We start from the raw sequence: 24,945 nt of genomic DNA, 5'->3' as shown, positions 1-24,945 counted from the left end.
ATATTTACAAAGAAAGACGGTACACAGAGAGAGTTTTCAAAGTTTTAATAATATAACTTAACAATAATAATAATATAACTTTCTTCACAAACGGTGCCTGTGACGCGGCAGTAAAACGGTAACAACACGCCGCGGTCTTTTTACATTGCTCCATTTCTTCCCGCTGCCGTTTCCAGCATCTCACCATCGATTCGTTTATGCCAAGTTTACGTGCAGCAGCTCTGTTTCCTTCTTTATCGGACAGCTCGATTGCTTTTAGCTTGAAAGCTGCGTCATATGCCTTTCTTTTTGCATTTTCCATAATGAGGGTATGTTCACGCTAATTTATGCACAAGACAAGAAGTTGCAGTCTTCCTCGACGCATATATTCCACCGGTCTTAATCTTACCTTTTCTACTCGAGAGGCCCTGGCGGCTGTTAGAAAAATTACATAAATTGGCCGCATCACTGAATAAGCCGCAGGGTTGAAAGTTTGGGAAAAAAGTAGCGGCTTATAGTCTGGAATTTACGGTATACAAGTTGTAGAGCCAATGATTGGACTCGAAAGCGATGTATTCACCATGCAGTTCGGTTCGACTCAGGCTTACATTTCTAGTGGGTGTTTAGAAATTGACGAATTTATCAGTGTATCAATTTATACTCCTTTGGAGTCAACTAGTATATATCGCTAGAGCCTCAGAATGTTGTTTAGATATTGAGAATTTGAATTTTGAAAGTTGGACGGATGTTTTAAGAACCTTTAAAATGGAAATGCTTTACATGGAATGTTTTTAGGACCATAGTACATGAAGATAGCACTTTCTCACTGCGAAACATACTGGTCTTTAGTTGTAGACAAAAGGTATTGCAAACTATGCCTATCATGTTGGCCCCTTCTGGTTTGAAGTGTGCTTTGCTTTATGATTGGTTTGAAGCTTTTTTGCATCGATATTAGTTCATGTTAATATCATCTTGTGTAAACAGAGTTAGAGATTCCAAATTACAACCTGATAATTGGAGCACATCACAAAAATGATTGCTTCACTAAGCTAAAAAGCCATAAACAGACACCATTTCCCCTCCACTGTCCTGGTGGCCTCTTTTAGCCTTCTGTAGGGTACAGCCTGGCCTATTTTGTTTTACTCACAATTAACGTAACCGTTTAATTGCAGATACATGGAAGGAATACCACACACAAACACATTGAACTAAAAAAAAACAACTCTGAGCAGACCTGCACACAGCACCAATGTCAGTTTATCTCGCGAACATCTCGTTTTTTCATGAAAATATTATTTCACAACAACAGAGAAAAGTGCACTGACTCATCCACTCCCCATGAAATCCAACCAGACACACACACACAAAATAATACTCTGAGATTAAGAGCACAGGTTATGTCACGCAAAAAAACTAACAGAAAAGTGTTTTTTCTCTTCATTATCTATTTATCTCTGTGTTAATGGCGTCTGTGGTGGTCACACGTGTGCAGCTAGCCCCCACCTCACACTGCGAGAAGGAAGGAAGGAAGGACAAGTGCTCATTAAGGAGAAGATAAATATTTGATGTTGTATAATTCTTTTATCGTTCTGTGCCGTAATTTGCCTCAAATGCAGAAAAACCTGAGACAGAACCAAAGATGTGATGAGAATTAGTGTACCTTGACATGATCACGCCACCATAACGACTATAGACCAGTCAATTCAGTATGAGTTGCTCAAGGATTTCAAGGCTGTATTGTCACAAAAAAAAAAAAAAAACTTTGAAAGGAGCTTTGCACAAAACAGAAAATAGGATGGCTAGGACAAAGTTGTCCTGGGAATATTCCACCTTTACAAGGGTTGTATTAGAGCCGTAACAGAGGTGGCATGGTCTGTGTGTTAGGGAATGCCATAAGTCAAAGTCAAGTCAAAGTCAACTTTATCGTCAAATATGCTATACATGGTCGACATACAGCATACATGAAATTTCAGTCCTTTCTGACCCCCAGTGAAGCAAGTAATAAATAAAATTACAAAAAACTAAACTAAATAAAGACTACCTTAATGTGGCACTTGACACTCATTTGTGTTGGAAACAGTTGTCGTCGTCCGATAGTATTTTATGCTGGTAGTGATCACACACAGATCTAATAATCTGATAGCAGAACCGGTCAACAGACCGGTCAACAAAATAAGGGAAATTCTTCTGAATATAAATAAATTCCAGTAAGCCTTCAACTGAATTTCTCTTTAAGAAGATGCTAATCTTCTCAGAGCAAATTGTATGAAGGATTTATTTTCAGAACCTAATTTTCCTGGAACTAGCGGTGCAAAAAGTGGGAATGAACTAGAAGGAGGTGGAAGCGAGGTGTTCCTGGCATCCTTTGGTTTGAGTTGGCTGAGCTTGACAGAAGCCTTCTTCATCTAATCATTCATGATGCATTAGACCTGAGCTGCGAGGAATGGGGGAAGGGGGTGAGTAAAAAAAAAAAAAGTTTTAAAAGGAATTTCTCTACATCTAAATGTCTAAATATGTCACTTTCCATTAAAGGCGGCAAGGACGAGGTAGGGAGGGACAAGCAAAACATATCAAATTCCTCTTAGTTGACCATTCCCCCCCCTCTGCGATGAAATAGGCGCCTGCCCTAGCCATTATTTAAGTAATACCCTGTTATTATTGAAGAGAGAATTACTATTATCTTTACGTGGCTCCTTTAATTTTTATGCGCCACAGATTTATAGCTGGACATTCCAGTGGGGAAGGCCCCTCCCTGCTCTTAAAGCAAGCGGGGCAGGACACCACCACAACACTCTCTCAACACGCCACCACCTTCTGACAAACAAGCAAAATTCACCGTTTGATCCCAGCCCACTCTGACAGACACATTCCTGATGCCACCCGCATTGTCTCCACTTGTGATCATTTTCCGGCAAGAAAGTACGTACATCCTAGTAAAAAAAAAAGCATATCTGTACCCACATTATGTTTGCTGTATTTATGCTAAAAATGTCACCGCTATTTCTATGTTATGTTGCTGTGGACAGAACAATGCATATAAGGAAGCCATTGTGGGTTTTGGAATCAACACACTAACATGTAATATTTTCTCACGCAATACTGCACTAAAAAAGACATAAGTGTGTATATAGCTTATGTAGCTTATGCAGCTTATGTAGCATACACCGCTCTCAGGTTCACTGGTAAGGATGTCATCTAATCTCCAGTGGAAGATACACTCTAAGGTTAAAAGTAATGGGGTGTCTTTTTAAAATAGTTCATTCAGTGTTGAAGTGAATAAAATTTGTGAATTTTTTAAAAAGTGTCTTTTTTTTGTCAAGATGGAAAGGATGACAGAGAAATGACAAAATTCATAATAAGCAAGGTTATGATACCAAATATTCATCAATTTCAATTTTTGATCTTAAGAGTTAAGTGCGTTTGATTCTAATTGATGATCATAGGAAGGTCATTCATGCAAAATAAGTGATACCTGGGTTTTTGTTCTTAATTTGTTCCAGAAGGTCAAACAAAAATCAAAACGTACAAAAAAACGAAGCAATTTTGTCTTGAGGAAATGTTAAATGAATCTGTTCCTGAAAACCAAAAATATTAACAAAAAACATGGAAAAAACAATGTCAAATTATGAACATTTACAGTCACTTTCACCTTCTTTTTCCGCATTGTCTCCACTTGCGATCATTTTCCGGCAAGAAAGTACGTACATCCTAGTAAAAAAAAAAGCATATCTGTACCCACATTATGTTTGCTGTATTTATGCTAAAAATGTCACCGCTATTTCTATGTTATGTTGCTGTGGACAGAACAATGCATATAAGGAAGCTATTGTGGGTTTTGGAATCAACACACTAACATGTCATATTTTGTCACGCAGTACTGAACTAAAAAAAAACACAAGTGTGTATATAGCTTATGTAGCTTATGCAGCTTATGTAGCTTATGTAGCATACACCACTCTCAGGTTCACTGGTAAGGATGTCATCTAATCTCCAGTGGAAGATACACTCTAAGGTTAAAAAGTAATGGGGTGTCTTTTTAAAATGGAGAGGTGTGTAAAGTTCAGTTGACTTCAGCTTCACATTAGGTCAAAGGTATATGGACACATAGTAGTTAGAGTGTCAATCCGTCAGGCTGGTTAATAGACCATGACACTCTGTGGACTGTGAACACTCTCACCCTGGTGTAACAGTGCGGCACTGGCTACTGTGTACTCCAGAAAGACAAGAACATTTTACATCAGAGCATTTAGAAAAGATAATGTGAACCCCAAAAGTCTTGATCAGGGGTCATTGCACCCCATTAATTAGCTTTTTTGTCTGTCTCGCCAGGCGCTTCACAGACCGCCTCCAACCCAAATGAAGGAGCACCGCTTGTCTCCGATGCGAGAGGAGCTGTTATCTGTCCCCACTACCGAGGAGGCTTCTCAGACTGCGATGACAGGAGGTGGTGGTCCACCTAGTAGTACTGGTCCTGCTGGTAGCACCAAGAAGCCAAGATTGCGCACAAAGGTACTACGTCTAGAAACATAAAATTCAGTAGTGAATCCAGCTAGACTAAATATTCTCCACCGATCTACGCATTTTAGATCTCACTGGAAGCCTTGGGCATCCTCCAGAGCTTCATCCAGGATGTCGGCCTGTACCCAGACCAGGAGGCCATCCAAACCCTGTCAGCACAACTCGACCTACCCAAGCACACCATCATCAAGTTCTTCCAGAACCAGCGCTACCACGTGAAGCACCACGGGCGCCTCAAGGAACTGAGTGATGGAGCGGCTGCCAGCGGCGGTGTAGATGTCAGCGAATATCGCGAGGAGGAGTTGCTCTCGGGCTCGGAGGATCCAGAGTCCAGCGAGGACGGGGCAGAGGAAATCTACCATTCAGAGGGGAGTGGTAGTAGTGGGAGCACTGGAGGGCTGAGCCAACCTCCCACTTCCTCCAACTCAAGCCAGGCGTCCTCTGGGAACAACTTGGTTCAGGAGGAAGGCAAGGACAAAGGGCATGCCCGGCCAGGTGGCTCCCTAGGTCCAGGAAGCTCCTCATCTAGTCCCAGAGAGCAACCGGACTACCAGAGGTAGAGACGGCTAAACAGAATAACGGAGAAACAGCGAGGGGACTAGGAAAGAGTCTCAGACATTGTACAGTTTATGTAGGCACACGAATCACAAACCACTGGCCAGAAACATTTCATGTTGACAATCGAACTTTCGACTTTGGCCCTCTGTGTAAATGTGAAACATCTCAAACTTTTCAAGGTAGAACAACCGAAGAACCACTGAAGATCCAGAGGAAATGGGCTGCCAGGGTAAGATTAGCTCTAGCCAAAGACAATTCTGTTCCCCTATTAACTCTGAGCAGCACAGTCACTTTGGATCCTCATGGACTTGGTTTTAGGACCCTCGGAGACCTCTTATAAAAACCTCAGGACACACGCTTGTGTTGCTAATGCTGTTCCTTGCCTGAGAAGACGAACCTCGCATCGTCCCTACCCCTGGAGAATCACTACCGATCCTATCTAGCACTTAGGACTACTTTGTAGATGTGATGTACCCTTGCCAACCCTCATACCCTGAGCTCCATATTCCCTTGCCGAGACTCACAAAACTGTGAGGTTAATAAATGAATCACATGATGGACTGTTTTTGCAAGGGGACCAAAGTCAAGAGGATATACTGTAGCGTGAGGGACACTCTTCCTCCCTGGCGCCACCCACATGTGGCAAAAACACCCAAAAAACAGAGAGACTCGTGCGAAGACTCAGCAGCCAAGCAATCAGTCACTTTACGAGTCTATCCCTTCCATGCTTCCTCACAATCTAACCCCGCCCATTTTTTTCCCTCTGCAATTGATGCCCATGGTGTTGTGTCTAACCACGCCTACCCGCACTTAAACTTCACCATCCCTATTTATTGCTATCTTTATCCATGGTTATTATTATCATTATTGTTATTATTGTTGTTATTATGGTGAGGATTGATAAATGCTATTTTTAATTTGTATTTCCATGTTTTCTTTCCAACAACGGAAGTTATTTTGATAACAAGAAGGGAGAATATGAAAAAAGAAGCAGTTACTGAGTGGTAAAAAAATAAAAAATAAAGTGCTGTTTTGTGTTTTTATTTTGTAAAAGCAGCATCCAAAAAAGAAACTAAAAAAAAATGGAACTCGTGCTTTACTTTGCTGCAGTGGACGACAATCGACTATTTTGAGCCATTACAGGAAAACAAACTGTGGCTGTTCTATTCCTATCCTTCACTTTTAATGTCTGTATATACCCCAAAAGCGGGATAAATTGTTATCAGTGTATGTCTATTTTTTATTTTGCAAAATAAGTGTTTGAGCCAGTTTGCAGAGGCAGTTTTCCTCTTTCCTGACATCAGTTTAGTTGTGTCAGGCAAATGCCATCGTTTGGAGTATTTAAGAAGGAGGAGAAGAAGTGAAAACTTGTTTTGTGTTCATCGTCTGGTGCAGTGGTGTACACACATGTTGAGAATATTGTGAGAATGGATAGTTTTTTTTTCTCATGAGCGTCTAAGTCGGCTGCTAAACTCCAACGGATGACCTGCCTTCTAATTATCACATCAACACACAGATCAGATATTGTTGCTTTTCTGTAAGACAGGAATCAGGGTTAAAAACAGTTCCGATGAAATAGTTCATTCAGTGTTGAAGTGAATAAAATTTGTGAATTTTAAAAAAGTGTCTTTTTTTGTCAAGATGGGAAGGATGACAGGTTGACAGAGAAATGACAAAATTCATAATATGCAAGGTTATGATACCAAAAGATTTTGATATTAAGAGTTAAGTGCGTTTTATTCTAATTGATGATTATAGGAAGGTGATTCATGCAAAATAAGTGATACCTGGGTTTTTGTTCATAATTTGTTCCAGAAGGTCAAACAAACATCAAAATGTACAAAAACCGAAGCAATTTTGTCTTGAGGAAATGTTGAATTAATCTGTTCTTGAGAACCAAAATATTAACAAAAAACAATGTGAACAACATTTACAGTCACTTTCACCTTCTTTAACTTTACAATCTACTTTGGACCACTTTGTCATGTGCAATGTTGCACAAAACCGAAGAAAAATGTTTTTTTTGGAAAACCAAAACATACAAAAACAAAGACATTCAAAAACTGAAGTTCCAATAACCGAGCCCTGAGGAATACCAAAAGCTTGTTGAATAAAAAACAAAAAACTATAACACCTCAATAATAAAAGTCACAGAAAATCCATCAATATTAATAGATTACATGTAAGTGGCATCAAAACATATTAAGAAGAGATGTCTGAGCCCCCATAAGTTCCAATGAGGACACTATATCTTAGTAAATTACAAAATACGTATTAAATATCAAAACTTATATCAGACAAGGTGTTAAAGATCAGATTTTTAACCGATTAATTCAATTGGTTTTTGAGCACAAATTGAGTTTTCATCATGTCAAACACAATTAAATTGATTGATATAATGGGGACAAGTAGTATAATGAAAAAAAACAGGTTGCCAATAATTGAACCCTGATGCACTCCAAAGTTCTGAGAATTAATCTTGTTTGCTAAAAGAAAATACTTATAGCTATTTATAGCAAATAAGAATACAAAAAGGATTGTTCTGTCAATAAAAACGTATTACACTACGGAGGTCATAAAAAGTGTCTCTAATGAAATCCTGATGTAAAGCAAATTTGACCCTCAACTCTGGTTGATTGCCTCATGATTTTACAAAACGTTACATAGTAGCAGCTCTACGATTTAAAGCTTGCAGTGGCGTATCTTTAGGAGGGCAATTCATTAACCGTTAGGAGAACAACTATGAAGCCATAGAAATGGTACATAAATGGAATAACAGTGAGGTTGCATTGTCACCGCTGTCCTACTTCACAGGCCTTGTGACATATTTGCTTCTTGTGCAAGAGTTCAGCAACAGTTGAGGGAATAGTATCAGTTCACATCCTGAATATATGAACTTTCAAACCTACTTATTGCCTCTTGTCGTCAAGATAGTCACTTTGGCTCCAAGTGGAGTCTGTGGCTTTGTGGTGGAGATGGATGGGTCACAGAGGTTTCTGTGAAATGGGCCAAACTACCTTAGCTAAACTGACTCAAGATGGGCTGTGGTTCACATTTGAGGACAAAGGAAGCAAATCCCGCTTGGACCTGTCAATCAAGGGCCATTTTACAGGCATAAAGTTAACTTGTGGTGTTTTTTTTTTCACAGTAAGGTGAGCAAAATCATCTAAAAACGGGTGACACAATTGCACTCGGATTACTTTCAAAACGCGGCAGGAGAGGAACAATCATGGCGCTTAACCTGGGTGCATCTGCAAACAATAGCCCCTAAGGGTTGGTGATGATCTGGATGTTAGAATAAGGAAGACAATCAGCCCATGCTGTGATTCCGTCACAATGGCGTGATTACACCTGCTGGGATCCACTGATATGTAATGTATGCTTCCCCCCGCCCCGAGAAAATAGAAGCATTTCTGCAAAACAACTTGGATTCATCCAGTGTACAAACACGAACATGTATTTTTTTTTTTTTTTTTTACAATTTACCTCTTCAGCTTTTCCAAACAATACAATAATATCTTACCACTACATAAAGGGATCAGGCATCTATGGACAAATGTACTGTACATCCGGCCATCACAGGGTTTTTTTCTGCTCAAGACCTATCCTATTTTAGAAATGCGGTGCCTACAGGACCCCCAAACATGATTGAAATATGGGATATATTTGTCTACACTGACATACTGCACATACACTAATTAAAAACAGACACAACATCAATTTATGATAACAAAAATGAATCAAAAAGAGTGGTTAGCATGTTGACCACACAGTCAAGAGAAGATCTGCGTTCGAATCTCCACTTAGTCATTTCTGTGTGGAGTATGCATGTTCGTAATTTGCAACTCTAAATCATACTATAGGCGACTAATTAATGATCACTGCAACACTCAAAATGCTGCTTTTACAAAAGCCAAGAAAAGCAAAAGTACACAGTCACACAAGATTTATTAATGATGGCTTGAAGTTATTAATTAATAAAGCAGTAGTGGGAGATTTTCTATTGAGTCGCTTTCCCACAAAAATACAAATAAAACATATGGTTTTCTGAAACAGTTCTAAAAAGGAATAAAAGAATTTAGCGGCCCTACAACTTTTTCTGGTATTTTTATTAGCTCGGGTCATGCACACAAAACCTGTCATCAATTTCTTCTTTTCAGCAAGAATGATCCTTTACTCAAAATAGATGTTTACCCACTTCACAATGTCCCGAGAAGCCAGACGTCGTGAACAATGATGCGCTTTGTTTAAAACAAAGCTTGGTCGGAGAGAAAGCAGGAGACAAGCGAGGGAGACAACACGGTGGCCGCAGCAACCAAACATTGCTTCATTTGTACATGTATGCAATCAGAGGAAAACCAGAAATGAAAAAATACACTCTAAGAGCTTGTTGCGGGTAAATTGACTAGAAATTATGGATGACAATGCAGCTTCTTGTGTTTCTATAAGAAAATAATGTGACTTTCCTAAAAGGAGGCCACTATTTAAGTTCTGGCACTGTAAATAACTTTGCAAATGTACAGACGGGCCAGCCACAACAACTACTTTCAAATGCTAATACTCATTTGTGTGAAAGGGACATTATGCAAGATAAAGCTAATAACTGGTCAGCAACTGAATTTAACTGCAAATGTTTCACATGCCCGCCCTTTTGTTCTGAGACAAAATCGAGTTACCGCAAGGCCACAGTGGATGGTTGTGGAAATTAGGAAAAACAAACTGCATCAAAACAGTTGCCTGCCTTATTTTCCCATCAATTTTCTGGCCTCAACCTCAAACAATAAATATTATGTAAAGAGACTAGATTTGAATGGAAATACTATTCTCACAAGCTTCAGTTTGCCAGCATCTGAATATTCCAACTAACACTTTATGATATCTAAATAAACAAATATAGTTGCTATCCAATGAAAATATCCACATAAATCATGCACCAAAAGTGTGACCTGTGCTCAGTGCGCAAAATCCATGCCACAGCGATGAATGTATGGGTTTAAGTCCACCATAAACCCATGGTACTTCAAAAGAATACAAAATTAAGGTCACTGTTATGGACAACGCTTGGCCATTTGACCGCCACTTCTAGCAACTAATGGAGATACTTCATCCAAAACTCAACATAGTCAAATATGTTTTTATTGGTTGCTTAGCTTTAGGTATACTGTACATCATGGGTCTCAAACTTAATTCACCTGGGGGCCACTGGAGCTAGGGTCTGGGCAAGGCTGGGCCGCATCAGGTTCCCCCCCCCCAAAAAAAAACGCATTTATTAAAAACAGAAAAATATACAAACTTTTTCAGTGCTTTGGTTCCAATTTTCTACAATAAAAGCTCTGATAAAACATTCCAATGTTCTCAAATATCTTAATTTTTATTTTTCTGCACAAAATAAGATGAAAAATAAACAAACAAATCAAGAATAAAGAAAATCAATCAGTAATAAATACATATAATAATAATAATAAAACGGCAAATAAAAACTTAAGAAACCACATATAGTTGGTGGGTAGACAAATTATTTTTTTCAGATTAAAATTAACAAAGCATTATTAGAGCCCTGTAGACATGACAAAACACAACTATAGTCATATTTATACTTTTTTTTTTATTTACAACATATTGCGCAACTGCAGGGTCTTGAGACACATGCAAACTCGCAAACTAGAGAGTTAGCGACCTTAACGGTAGCCTTCAAGTTATTTCCTTTAAACTTAAATAGCCAAAAACCTACCACTTCCACAAGGATAGGGAGGATAACTATTAACAGTTATTTAACCTTTAACATGAACATTAATCAAACGTAATAATTTTTTCTGGGTACATGATACCATACAGCATCCATATCAAACTTGCGCGAGCCGCACTAACTTTAAACTTTCATATCAAGGCGGGGGCCTCAAACTAGTGTCCTGCGGGCCACATTTGGCCCATGGGCCGCGTGTTTGAGATCCCTGCTGTACATGTTTTTTTTTTCGAAGACCAATATACAGTGTAAAAACATAACATGCTAGACTGTTGTGGTGAAGCGCAGACCTCTGCCATGTCCATACTATCCACTAAAGTGGTTGCATTTTGTTAAGTTGGAGGCTACTTCCTAGTTCCTGTATCTGCACTTTTATCCAGATCCTCTCCAAAGCAGGCTCATGTGCTCTGGATTTTTATTTTGTTTTTTCTGCATAATTCTTTGCAAAATTTTGTCAAACGTTCGGCTTAACCAATTATGAACAACAAAGTTAGTGGTGGCAAAAAAAAAAACAGTTGCACAGTACTGTACATTTGCCTTTGAGAACGTTCTGGAAACATCAATGTGTTTTCTCCTCATGCGTTCACACGCCACAGCCTCGCTTATTGCCACCATTAGCCCTTTGCGGCGAGCACCTCTGGTTTTCATTCAGCGCCAAACAGCCCCTCATCCCTAAATCTCCTTATTCAAGTCATTATTCGCTCAATTGACGGGCTTCAACCCCCCCCCTCTCCTCAGGCTTCAGGTCCTGTCGAAGCTGGTAGTCATTAGAAGACACACACACAGTGGATAAGTGGGTGCAGAGCGGCAGGGTGTCACAGCATTTAAACACATATCAGCCTCCCAGTGTTAAAGAGCAGGTCTGTCAGATGTTGGATGGGAGTGGGCTCTCCTCACAGATAAAACAGTCAGACAGACAGTACTGTCACACCACAAGACCACCCAAAGGTCTCTTGCGGTCTTGTGTGTGGAGCATGTGCCCCACTGAAGGCTTATGGGAAATATGAATTTGACCTCACAATGGGAGGCTTTTGAGAAGGGGCAAATAAAAGCTTAAAGACTCAAGTGTGTTTTCTTATTGCTATACAGAAATCACAAATAGCACCAGTATGTCAGGAAAAAAAGTAAGACTGCAAATATGAAAGTAAATTACACATGGCTTTGTAATGGGCATAATTAAAACAGTGAACAAATATCCAACTTTGAGACTCCATTTTATTCCGACTGTAGCTTGAGCTGATCATAACAGCGTTATAAAAATTCCAAATATCCACACATTTTTACCAAAATGTGGGGAATTTAAAAGGAATAATGTGCTCTGTCAATCTCTGTTGACTCTTTCACAAAAGTGAAGTTGTTGTTCGTTCTTAGGAGGGTGGTTCAAAACAAAGGAGGACTGTATCTCAATTGACGCACTTCCATACTAAGTGCATAAGTACATAAGTACATACTTAAGTGCGCTCACACAGAGAAATAAGGCAAAATGCAGTTTGCCATCAGCACCAGATGCTGCACTCAACACACCCCAAATGAATGTGCATCAACTCTAAGCATGCTCAGTAGTCACCATCTTGGCTACCTAACGAAAGAGAAGAGACTAACTCGAGTGGTTGCAATTTACAAATTAAAAACAAGAGAAGAATCAGAATCGCCTTTATAGTCATTGTATCGCATACAACGAAATTTGAGTGCAACTCCACGGTGCATTTTGTAGAAAGTAAAAATAAGAATAAGGAAAAGGATAAAAATAAAACAAGGAATAACAATATAAATATGAAAGTGGCGGGTGCTGTTCAAAATAAGTGTAAATATATGTACAACAAAAACAATAACCTATGCAGTAACAAAATATAGAATTGCAGTCAAAAACAATAACCTATACAGTAACAAGATGTGGAATTGCAGTAACCAAAATGTGGAATTTCAGTAAACAAAATGTAGTATTGCACATGTTGTACCAGAGTTTCACTTGAATGAATGAATCATATTGCACATAAGTCCAGTATTGCACAATTTGAAGCTGTGTGTTTTAGTAGTGCAAAAATAACCAATGTTCATTTAAGAAAAAGGAGTGGCTACATATGCAATGACAGTAATAGACTGGGGGCAACACGATACAGTTGACCCTCACCACTTCACGTTTTGAATTTTGTGTGTTCATGCCATCATGGTTTTTAAAAAATATTAACTCATTCACTACCAAAGACATTTTTAGATGTTTTTTCCAACCCGAATACCCAATCCCAAAGACATTTTTACGTTTTGCATGAGACGTAAAAAGAGGTGATGACACAATTGCATAATAGAAGAGATCCCGTTTAGTCGTAAAAAAAAGCCAAAAGGCGGCAGAAGTGCATTTTATAAGAGCCCGGCATGCATCTTTCCAGTGAATAAAGCCCCCCATAGCAAATAGGAAATGAAAAAGCATGGAAGCGTGTAGGGTGCAGGAGGTTACGCATTGAATGAAAATATAAAATGCACATATGTGCATGCACAGATACTACAGTTCTAAGGTTCTAATAATGTTTTAAAAATGTATTGACATGGTCTTAAAAATGTGTTCTACGGGCTAACTACAACCATTTTTGATTTATACGGAGTCCTACTACACCACGTTTGTGTCTGGAACCAATTAACTGTGATAAACCAAGGATGACTGTAGTAGTTCAGTAACAGACGTGTTTTCGGAACTATAAGTCGCATTAGATCGGGAGATCGGTGAACTTGCTTACCGGTAACTTTCTTGTTGGACTTGTTGGATTGTTATGTTAATGTGCTATTGTTAATGTGTTGCGCTAATATACCACCTACTTACGCTATTAGTCTGAGTGCTATTGTGAAATAAAATTAAAAATAAATGCTTATAGTCCTATGTGACTTATATACGTTTTTTTCCCTTCATGATGCATTATTTTGATTTTACTACAACTGGACAATATGCCAAGTACGTAATAGTAGTAAGTGAGGTACAGCAAAGTACAGTACGATAAATTGCAATACAGCCGAGCTGTGTGTGTGCGTTTGTTGTTTGAGTATGAGATTGACAGGTGTGCATATACCCCAGGGCTCATCAGGCAGCTGTGAGGGCACCACTGTGGACTATTAGGTCTGAAAGAGGGATGATTAGAGAACATTAGGGGTGAATAGCGGGGGCACATCTGCCGTTGCTATTATTATTACCCACAATGCAGCAGGCTCGCTATGGAGGATGCTCCCACACCTGTGGCCTCCTGCTGCTGTGACTTTAATATAACCTGACTTCTGTCTACATAACCTGGTTCAGAGACCTACTGAGGGAGACAGAAATCATGACTTTGGTTTGTGTGTAATCCTGCTAAGACTAAGTAACCTCGTCCAGTCAACTACCAACACAAAATAGAGAGGAGGGGTGGAACACAGACTATTCAATTTTGGCAAGAAGCTCCCAAAAAAACAACAAAAAAAAGTTGAATGCAGTGAAAATTAACATCCTTTTTTCAGCAGGTCAGATGTGTCTCCTCCGATCTAGGTCTTTGTCAGGCGAGATCTTCAATATGAGAAGGCAAACAGCTGCTGTGATTAAAAATAAATCACACTCAGCATTTCTCTAAACCCTGGAATAACTAATCTGGACTGGGACATGAAAGATGCATGAGGGAAAATGTGATGATTGCGTCTATCCTCGGAAGATTAAAACACAAAACGGCGGGTGCGACAAACAATGAGGTGGAGAAAAGTTCCAACGCACAACAATAATGCAAATCAAATTAGTTTATACACTCACTTTGGTCATAACGATCATAAATATGCTAAGATATGGCTCAACTACATAAACGGATAATGGAAAGTAGATCATGGAAACTTCTATTTATTACTGAATGAATGAATACATACAGGTAATTAACTGTACTTATAATACTGTAGTAATACACAGTCAAAGTGGGGAAAAAGCTGATTTAATAGAAATATAGCACCCAAAGATGGGGGCGCCGCAGGCTCTGGCCAGCTTCCCCCGGGCCACGATGGCGAGCGAGGAGGTGGCAGGTGTGTGCAGGCCGCCGCCTCAGGCTGTCCCTTGGTGCAGACCTCCACAGAGGCTAGCAATGATGCTCACTGACAGAGCAGCTAACTCCCTCCGAAGTAAAAAAATACAAACCTCACCTTATAGAACGTGAACTTTAGAGTAGTTAGTGGGAAAAACCTGTATAGCAGTCTTGATTTACTATGAATTGAGAATGAGTCCACACATCACCGTTATTAAATAGCTGGCAACAATATAAAACAAGATAATTGTGCCTTGTATTTAGTCAAGAAAAATGGTGGTGTCGCGCACAAATGCTACCAGCATCGGGATGCTGCGGTTCATTGATTGGAAGAATGAATTCCAACATGTAATGTGGCATACTGTAAATCAGAAATTGGGTCACAGGTCAGTTATCCAACATGATAAGGAACCCAAACACACCGTCAAGAGGTTAAGTGCTTTGCTGAGGAAGGTGAAAATGATGGAGTGGCGTGGTATTTCTCTTCCGGCATCAGGGAGAAGGCTCTGCAGCATCCGCTGTATGTAGAACAACCAGGTTTAGAGACAGCTACTTCCCCCTGGTCATCAGACTCCTCAATGACCACACGCACAAACAAAACGTTAAATTCATTCATTCATTCATTCATTTTCTACCGCTTTTCCTCACGAGGGTTGCGGGGGGTGCTGGAGCCTATCCCTGCTGTCTTTGGGCGAGAGGCGGGGTACACCCTGGACTGGTCGCCGGCCAATCACAGGGCACATATAGACAAACAACCATTCACACTCACATTCATACCTATGGACAATTTGGAGTCGCCAATTAACCTAGCATGTTTTTGGAATGTGGGAGGAAACCGGAGTACCCGGAGAAAACCCACGCATGCACGGAGAGAACATGCAAACTCCACACAGAGATGGCCGAGGGTGGAATTGAACCCTGGTCTCCTAGCTGTGAGGTCTGCGCGCTAACCACTAGATCGCCGTGCCGCCCCAAACTTTAAATCATTGTTATTTATTCTAAATGATTTAAATTATTTGTACAAATTACTGTTTACGCTGTACATTGTTGTTCATATTTGATGTAATCTATTTATTCTCCACATTATTATTTACACACTATTATTTATTATTACACGGGAGCCAGGTAACGACATTTCGTTGGCAATTTCACTGCTGTGTTATTGTGCAATGACAATAATACTCACACTAAATATTGACATTTTAGACAATTTGGAGTTGCTTATTTTCATTTGGTCGGTATACTCACTCACCTTCACTCACTCACAGCTACATATACAATGGCGGCTGTATGCTGACTGCAGCAAACTGTCATTTACAGTATGTCATCCCGGCAACCTCACCTTCCATATTAAAAAGCCCCAAAAACAAGACGGGCAGCAGGGCTGTGGATGAGTAACCAGCATTTACCAGTGTCGTGATGAACTCTCATCAGGCATTAACTGCATCAGTAGCCTATTGAGGCACGTGTCCCGCTTGAACAGCCACCGGTCACTTATTGTCCTGCGTGTGTTTATCTTAATACCTCCAAACGACCATTTTTCACAGATTGGTAGGACATGAACATCATGCAGCCTCAACCTCCCGAGCTATTCATTCAGAACATAGACAAACAAGACAAATTCAAATATTTACTACGGTGAAAATAAGTAATGAACAATAACTGTGTCCCCCCTGCAAGTTTTATTGCAAACATGTGACTCCATCAAAATCATGAAAATGTGGCCTCTTTAATGTACATTGCATGTTTTTCTCTCATAGAGATATTGTCATTATTCACAGATTATCGCATGTTGTACACGCACACACGCGCATATTTTGAAACATTAACATGATCACACACTGTATTCAATATTCATCACCACAAGCTGCCACATAATGGGCTCCCTCTGTTGAAATAGTTAAACAGATGACAGAGCATGAGTGACACACACGCACGTACACACTCTCAGCTTGGGTAAAAAAAATAAAAGATGAAAAACTAGTACCGTATATTAAAACACACACAATGTCAACCATAGAAGAAAAGACGAGGGCCATAAAGATGTAAAAAAGGCATGACGACCACAATAGGACATCCTACAACCTTATAGAGAATATCAAGAATATTGATATTGCAATGTATCATATGGTTAATGAATGTTATTAGTTCAATAGGTTTTCTATTATCTTAAAAAAAAATGTTGTTGGAATTTCCTCGTGGGGGACCAAAAAAGGCACATCTTATCTAATCTGAGTCTTATTCTCACAGTCCAGTATCAGTACGCCAACATCTGTTATTAATACTACTGTTGTCTAACTTTCTGCGGTTGCAAGTTAACCTTGATGTTCTCTATGTTCTGTCATCGAAACAACCAAGGAAAACATGTTTTACTTTTTAAAGAAAGGAACAGATTGTTGTTACTTGGTTTTAATAAATACGGTAAATTCACAGTGTAATGTAAAAAAAAAAAACAGTAAATTGCACATTAACCTGTAAATTCTGCTCAAATTTGACTTAAAATAAAAGGTAATCAGTTGAGGCAATACTCTTGCGGCATATAAAAAGATACAATCAAAAACATTCAATCACTTTACAATAATATTTTACATAAACAAGGTGCTTCATGAACAAGAAAGCAATTTTGTGTGAAATCACTCCAAAAACATTTGGCTAAGACTGTCAATTTCTGATTTTTGTGGTTTTTGCTCTAAAAATATAATCAGACTATTAAACCCGCCCAGGCAGGATTACAACATGTTGCAATCGCACCAAGTCAACCAAGTTCAAGAAGTCCCCAACAAATTATGCAAGACCTCACATCTTTGTCCAGTTCCCAAACTTCCTCACACATTTTGGCCAACCATCATCATTTTCATTAAGTAATTGTGTCCCTGCGTAGCACTCAACAATATTGGTGGGGAAAAAAAGCCACAAATTCAGGCATTTTAGTTTGCAACATTTAGAAAATCCTGGAGGAATCGTTAAAAAGAAAAAAGCTATTTGTACAAATACACTTTTTCAAAAAGGAATAATGCAATCTAACCTCTTAGCGCCTCTATTTCTGCTATGAACAGCTTTGGGGATGTTGACAAACTGTTGAAAAGGACATGATACACCATGAATAATTTTATAAAAAAATAAACGAGATGTGGCTATGTTTGTGTAATATCGGACAATGGTGAGAAATGTGTGATTTGAGAGCTCTAAACTCATCCAAATTGAAGAAAGATACAATTTTTTGCCCATGTGAAGTCCTTTTATAAATACAAAGCTTGAACCGGACAAAAAAAAACAACTGTGACCTACGATCACAGTCTACGGGGACAATGTGGAATTCAGTATCAAAAAGCTGTTCCGGGATGCATTAAGATGGAGACGTGTGTACGTGTTGGTGCTCAGATCTCGACTGTGCCCGGAGAAAGGTGTATTAGCTCACCTGCTCCCCTACTGTCACGCTAAATTAGCCTTCAATGAGCACGTGGACACACACACGCTCTCAGAGAGACGATAGCAGCGATCGAGTGATGACAGCAGCGATACGACTTTAGCCGTCTGCTAAAGGACGTCTGTTGATGCCAGCTTGGATAACATTCACAGCTCAGCTTTCAAACCACTCCCACCCGCCCAACACTAGCATGCAAACACAACACACACACACACACACACACACACACACAAGTGTACACATGAGCTCTAGTCCAGTGACTTTTATCTCATTTTTTGCTGGGGACGATAAAGACCCAAACATCAATCCCAAAAAGTGTAAATAATTACAGGAGTGTCTCTTAACCCTCATGCAAGTGTAAAAAGAGGTCAACCACTATCATTGTTTCATTAATAAAACTCATAACTTTCTAATAAATGAGGGACGTACAGTAATTTGCATCACAGATATACAGCAAAAACAATAACTTTTATTGATATAGTGAATCTCAAAGAACCCATGAATGAATAAAGTGTTTAATGTACATATGCACGACAGTACCTGTATATATTTGTGTGTGGACTAATGAGGACTAATGATTTGTGTCAAATCAAATTAATTGTTTTAACATTAAGTTTAGAAGTGTATAAAGAAGTAAATCACTGCTGATACAGTGAAAATAAAAACTCAGTTTTAATGAGATGATGGTAATGTCAGAAGACACTGCATGTGAATGCTTAAGATATGAAGAAAAAACTGGAAACTGGAAAGGCATGAACGTCAAAATGCAGAAAGTGGAAGTAGAGGGTGGAAGCAGGAGAGCTGAAGCTGTTCTGTAATGGCGCAGAAATGTAATGAAACACTGAAGTGTTTGAACAATACCTAGCACGAAAAAACTAAGTGTCTATATAAGTTTCTACTTATATATATAAGTATATTTCTACTTAAAACAGCTACAACATATGGTAATGTTAAGTGTCTTCGTATGTTAATCTTAAGAACAATGCCAAAAAAATGCTAATTTTAGCATGCTAGCCCGAACATGACAATACCTAACATGATAGCGTGTTTATATACATTTCCATCCATCCATTTTCTGGCCGCTAGGGTCACAGGTATGCTGGAGCCTATCCCAGCTGTCTTTGGGTGAGAGACAGGGTACACCCTGGACTGGTGGCCAGCCAATCACAGGGCACATATAAACAAACAACCATTCACACTCACATTCATACCTATGGACAATTTGGAATTGCCAATTAACCTAGAATGTTTTTGGAATGTGGGAGGAAACTGGAGTACCCGGAGAAAACCCACGCATGCCTGGGAGAACATGCGAACTCCACACAGTTTAGTGCTACCCACTCATCCACCGTGCGGCTTACAGCCCCACTGTCCAATGGTATTTTTCCTTCCTCTCTTCCAGGACAGGTTGAAACCAGCCTCATCAACATACTACTAGCTGTGTTCATATGGCCTATCATTACAATCCAATTTAAAAACTTATATTTATGAACACGCACAAAACATAGAAAAAGTCAGTTTCTGTATTTTTACTAGTAACTGTGAACCAGGATTATGGATTAGTTCACAGTAATCCCAGAACCTTTCTGACTGCTTGTATTGTTACATTCATTAATTTTTTATGGTGCTCCTTAGGGTGGCGGGGGTATGCTAGAGCCTATCCCATTTAACTGACCGGGAGGCGGGTTACACCCTGGCCTGGTCGCCAGCCAATCGCAGGGCACATATAGACAAACAACCATTCAGACTGATATTAGACCTATAGACAATTTAGAGTTTACAATTAACCTGCATGATGTGGAGTTACCAATTAACTCCAATGAACCTGCATGCAGGGCTGCACGGCGGGGAGACAAGAGTTCGATTCCACCCTGTGCCATCTCTGTGTGGAGTTTGCATGTTCTCCCTGTGCATGCGTGGGTTTTCTCTGGGTACTCCGGTTTCCTCCCACATTCCAAAAACATGCTAGGTTAATTGGTGATTCCAAATTGTCCATAGGTATGAATGTGAGTGTGAATGGTTGTTTGTGCCCTGTGATTGGCTGACGACCAGTCCAAGGTGTACCCTGCCTTTCGCCCAAAGACAGTACATTGTACAGAAGTACAATGTTCTGGTATAAATATTATTGAAAATCTGTGGTGTGATTTAAAGCGGACTGTTCATGCTCGGAAACCATCAAACCTGACTCAACTATAGATGTTTGGTAAAGAGGAATGGCCAAAAAAAACCTTCAACCTGAATCCAGACCCTCATTGGAAGCTATAGGAAGCATGTATTTCAGCAAAAGGAGGATCTACTAAATATCTACTAAACATTTTTCTGTTGGGGTGCCCAAATTTAGGCACCTGCCTACTTTTGTTTCAATAATTATTACACACTTTCTGTAAATCCTATACATTTAATTCCATTTCTCATCTATCAGTGCTATCAGTGCTAATGATGAAAATGTGAAAATTATTAGGGGTGCCCAAATGTTTTCATGCCACTGTATATCACACATTTAATTTGATAACATTCTTAAAATTACATATCAGCTTGGATTTCATTGACTTTACCTGCCGTTTCCTCACATGGTGTCCTTTAATTCCCACCGCCCACTTCCCTCCTGCCTGCTTCCTTAAACGGGGCCGTGCCAGCCAGGGGCGGAGCTGGCTGAGTCCAGGGCCTCCCAGACAACTGCAAACAATTAGGGAAATTAGTGGCTCCAGCATCACCATCAGGAGGCCTGCTTGTTTATAATTTAATCGGGCCGCATGTCAAAACAGTCAGGGTTTGAGAGAAACAAGATGCGTCGGCGAGATGAAATTCAAACTGCCAGCCGACTCAAAATATTAGGAAGGCTCGTTTAATAGCATGCGACCGCGTGGCAAAGAGCGGCGTTTACAGGAGGACACAATCACACATGCGATTTAAGCAATACAGAAGAAAAAAATAATGATTTCCTTTTTTTTTTTTTTGATCCAGCCCACATTGTGTAAGTTAATGCTTTTTAGTTTTTGGGCTCACCCGCTTTAGCCCCCCCTTCCTCCTCATTTCACTTAGCGGTGCTCTGGGAATTTCAAAAGCTTGGATCTGCGCCGCCTTTCAAATTCATTATAAAAGCTTTTTGCTAACTAAATAGAGAGGGGAAGGGGTGGGGGGGTGCCACATTCATCTCTGCCCCCCTGTCCTCCTCCCAGGCCTGCCTTACCCCCCGTCCTCTTGACAATATATAAATAAACTAGAGTGACCTGATTGAGATGTAAAAGGCAGGGAGTTAGCGCTGGGACCCATACGTTACTTCCCAACATTAGCAGGAGTCTACTCAGGCGACACATGGCGGCCGCAGAGCAAACCCCCCCCTCCTGCCCAGTGTATATTGCTGTTTGAAATGATGCCCTCCACGCCATAGGAAACTGTTGGCAAGGTGCCACTGCAACATATCATTTTTGAATACCTTTTGCCAAAACAGAAACAATAAAACAGCAAAGCTACACCATCGCCTCAAAAATGTGAACACTAAGCACTTTGAGGCTCCGTATAGCTTCCCTTCCTGCATATGCATGAATTTTGTCAGTAACATTTCTGCTTTAGCCACAGAGAAATTAGGTGAGAAAACACACTATATCATACCAACACCAGATTTATGTAAAAATCAGTTTAGTGGTTTTGCGTTTTGAGTATTGACCTCCACTCATAAGCTGGCAACACAAGTAGCATTATAATTGTGTCTCGCCTACAGTCAACTATTACAGTGGTAGCACCGTGGTCTGGGGCTGCATAAGTGCTGCCGGCTAAAGAACAGTAGCAGCAAGTGGGACAAGAAAGCTGAGAATAAAGAAAACTAGAAATTTGGACCGCATTTATGCTCATCATCATGATGAAATTTGAGAATGCTGCTCTTCAAGTGGGACACATCTAGTGTACAGTTTTAACAGCAGTTGAAATGCAACCCCCACACAAAATGATTGAGTGTTTTAAAATAGATATTAAGAGAGTTGTGTTGAGCGCCGACTGAACAGAAGAGCAGAATGAGGTCAGTATGGATGGCGGTGGACTGGTGATGGTCTCGGCGGACCATCATTAAAGCTGATGGGAATCACAACAGGGCCGTAATTGCCGATAAGATGATGCACGGTGAAAGTGATCCAGAGCCAGGGATCATGATAGCATAGACACACACACACGGCAACACACACTCAATGTGTGCTTGAGTGACAGACAAACCCAGAGAGCAGACCACAAGGCCTGGCAGACATGCAGGATCCCGGTCAAAGAGCATTACTTCCAGTGCATGACTACATGCAGCATGGCACCAAACGGCTCTCATTACAGCAGCCTGCTAATGTGGCTTTAGCTAAGTTGGCCAGCCACACAACACACACACATGCACGCACGCACGCACACACGCACGCACAAAAGACACAACGGGCCCTGACCACCAGCCGCCATGCCGCGCAATCAGCCGGCTGCTATCAGCTTTCTAATTGGATCAGTGGCACGAATGTGATTACAGCAGGCGTATTTATTTACATAATAATTATTACTGCCGTCCCCAGAGGAGCCGGGGAGAACATCAGGGCCCGAGGAGAGATGGAGAGTGGGATAGGAGGGGAGGAGAGAGGAGGGGACGGGCTACTCCAAACATTTGAGAGGATGAAGAGTCCTTCCTGTTGAGGGAGACAAATGGATTGAGAGGCAAACAGTGGAAAACATCAAAAAATGTACTCATTAAGTTTTATGGAGAGCTGCATTCAATGCCCTCCTCTTTGTGCAGTCAGCAAAAGCAACAGCAAAAAAAATGTACTCATTTCTTCTAAGATGATAAAAGTTTGAAGGTCGGACTGAACACCGATTTTTCAAGGTCCACTAAAATTGACTTTATAATGATGTTCTAAGAGTAATATGTCAACACCAAATGACAGAATAAATCATCCTCTATCACACGTGTTTGGTCCATTCAAAGGTGCTTAAAGTTGCTCACTTTTAAAGTCTGGGCTTTCATGACATCACAATGGAAAAACCTGTAATCTGCCCCTAGCTAGACGTGCCCACACTGTGTGTATGCTGATCATTTCACAGCTTATTTAAAAAAAGGCTTCATTACATTGTAATTGTAGTAATTGTAATACAATTGTTTTTTGTATTCATCCAGGTCCACACCAATTTTTGTGATTTGTTTTGACAGTTGACAGTCAACACGCAATCTCCTCTAATGACAACAACTTTGCACACTATGAGTGCTTCAAGTCATTAGCTTTAGCATCAACACTTTCTGATTCATTTGGTTGCGTTGATCATAGCCCCTTTTGCACAACCTGTTTAACCTGGCATTTTTCAAAGGGAACCTATTGTGTTTTTTTCCACTTTTCTGACGTATAAATTTAGTTAGAATGTTGTATTTTGTATCTCTGTGTGGAATTTGCATGTTCTCCCCGTGCATGCGTGGGTTTTTTTCCGGGTACTCCAGTTTCCTCCCACATTCCAAAAACATGCTAGGTTAATTGGCCACTCCAAATTGTCCATAGGTATGAATGTGAGTGTGAATGGTTGTTTGTCTATATGTGCCCTGTGATTGGCTGGCGACCAGTCCGGGGTGTACCCTGCCTCTCGCCCGAAGACAGCTGGGATAGGCTACAGCACCCCGCGACCCTTGTGAGGAAAAGCGGTAGAAAATGAATGAATGAATGAATGTTGTATTTTGTTCTGTATAGCTGGGTATACTAGCTGCTCTATAGGAGTCCACAACCCAATACAAGTGGACGAAAAATGAGCCTAATAGGTCCCCTTTAACACCTTTTTTCTTAAATGACAGCAACACAGAATTGTGGGAGTCTACCTAGTAATTCCCCATCTTCTAAACTATATATTATACAGTTTGTCAAAAGATGCTCATGCAGTCATGCATCTACTGACGGTGAGATGCTGTGTCCCTTTGTGAAAGCACATGCTATGTTGGGCCTAACTAACCGTGTTAGTTAAGACATTATCAGGTTAGAGATTAGCATGCTAATGTTATTGCATACGCGGTGTCTGGTGTTACAGTTGCCTCACATTAACATGTGTACACATTGACATACAGCATCCAAACACAGATGCACACATTCATTCACATTAGTGGCAGCCTGCGTTCCCAGTGGATATCTCATCCAAACTGCTGAAAAGATCAATGTTTGAGCAGAGCTTCGATAAATGCTGCTCCCCTGAGAATCTAAACTCTCCACAAATACAGCCTTTTATTGCAGTAGCAGGCCTACATAGAGTGAGTGAGTCTGGGGGACTCTGGGGACACGCTAGCATTTATGTTTGTCGCCATTGAAGTGATTCAAAGCCAGACTTTAATGGTGCTTAATCACAGGAGCCGCGAAAATAGACCATTATATATCGACTCTGGTCCTCTAGAATTACGCCGAGCCCTCGGGGCCATGGACGACGGCGCTTTAGTTAATAAGCAGCCATTAATCAGCTCCATTACGGAAGCCTGTGTGGTTGATAAATACCTCAGTTTACTCACCTCGTATAAACTACATTTGATGTCCGGCAGGGTGGGACAGGAAGCATGCAGGCTGAGCAAAGACTCCCAGAGGAGTGCTAGTAAATATACAAAAAAATAATTAATGCCTACTGACGATTAAAGATCTAAATCGGACACCTTGTTTATGATAAACTGACTGCTAAAGTAAATATTAACTGAAAGTTATTTTGGCCGCATTCCAACA

General features: G+C 40.3%; 2 protein-coding genes across 6 annotated transcripts in view; one reads left to right on the top strand and one right to left on the bottom strand.

The window, feature by feature from the left end:
- The window catches only part of satb2 (SATB homeobox 2), a 34,898-nt gene extending 28,220 nt beyond the window's left edge, over positions 1–6,678 (top strand). For 2 of the 4 annotated variants that reach the window (XM_058083065.1, XM_058083064.1), the window contains exons 13-14: positions 4,288–4,488; positions 4,566–6,678. In XM_058083065.1, coding sequence (XP_057939048.1) covers positions 4,288–4,488; positions 4,566–5,057 — 693 coding nt within the window. In that variant the 3' untranslated portion in view covers positions 5,058–6,678. The remainder of the gene's footprint in view (positions 1–4,287; positions 4,489–4,565) is intronic. The other 2 variants (XM_058083066.1, XM_058083067.1) reach the window with 1 other exon arrangement.
- Positions 1–24,945, bottom strand: part of tbccd1 (TBCC domain containing 1) — a 119,802-nt gene that overhangs the window by 63,939 nt on the left and 30,918 nt on the right. Inside the window, exon 2 of one of the 2 annotated variants that reach the window (XM_058083070.1) lies at positions 20,803–20,923. The exons of the other annotated variant lie outside the window; for it this stretch is intronic. The gene's annotated coding sequence lies outside the window, so the exon portion shown is untranslated. The remainder of the gene's footprint in view (positions 1–20,802; positions 20,924–24,945) is intronic. 2 annotated transcript variants of the gene reach the window in all.

The sequence above is a fragment of the Doryrhamphus excisus genome, chromosome 9 (genome assembly GCF_030265055.1).
Source record: "Doryrhamphus excisus isolate RoL2022-K1 chromosome 9, RoL_Dexc_1.0, whole genome shotgun sequence".
Taxonomy (NCBI): domain Eukaryota; kingdom Metazoa; phylum Chordata; class Actinopteri; order Syngnathiformes; family Syngnathidae; genus Doryrhamphus; species Doryrhamphus excisus.
This window is presented reverse-complemented; position numbering and strand designations above follow the sequence as displayed.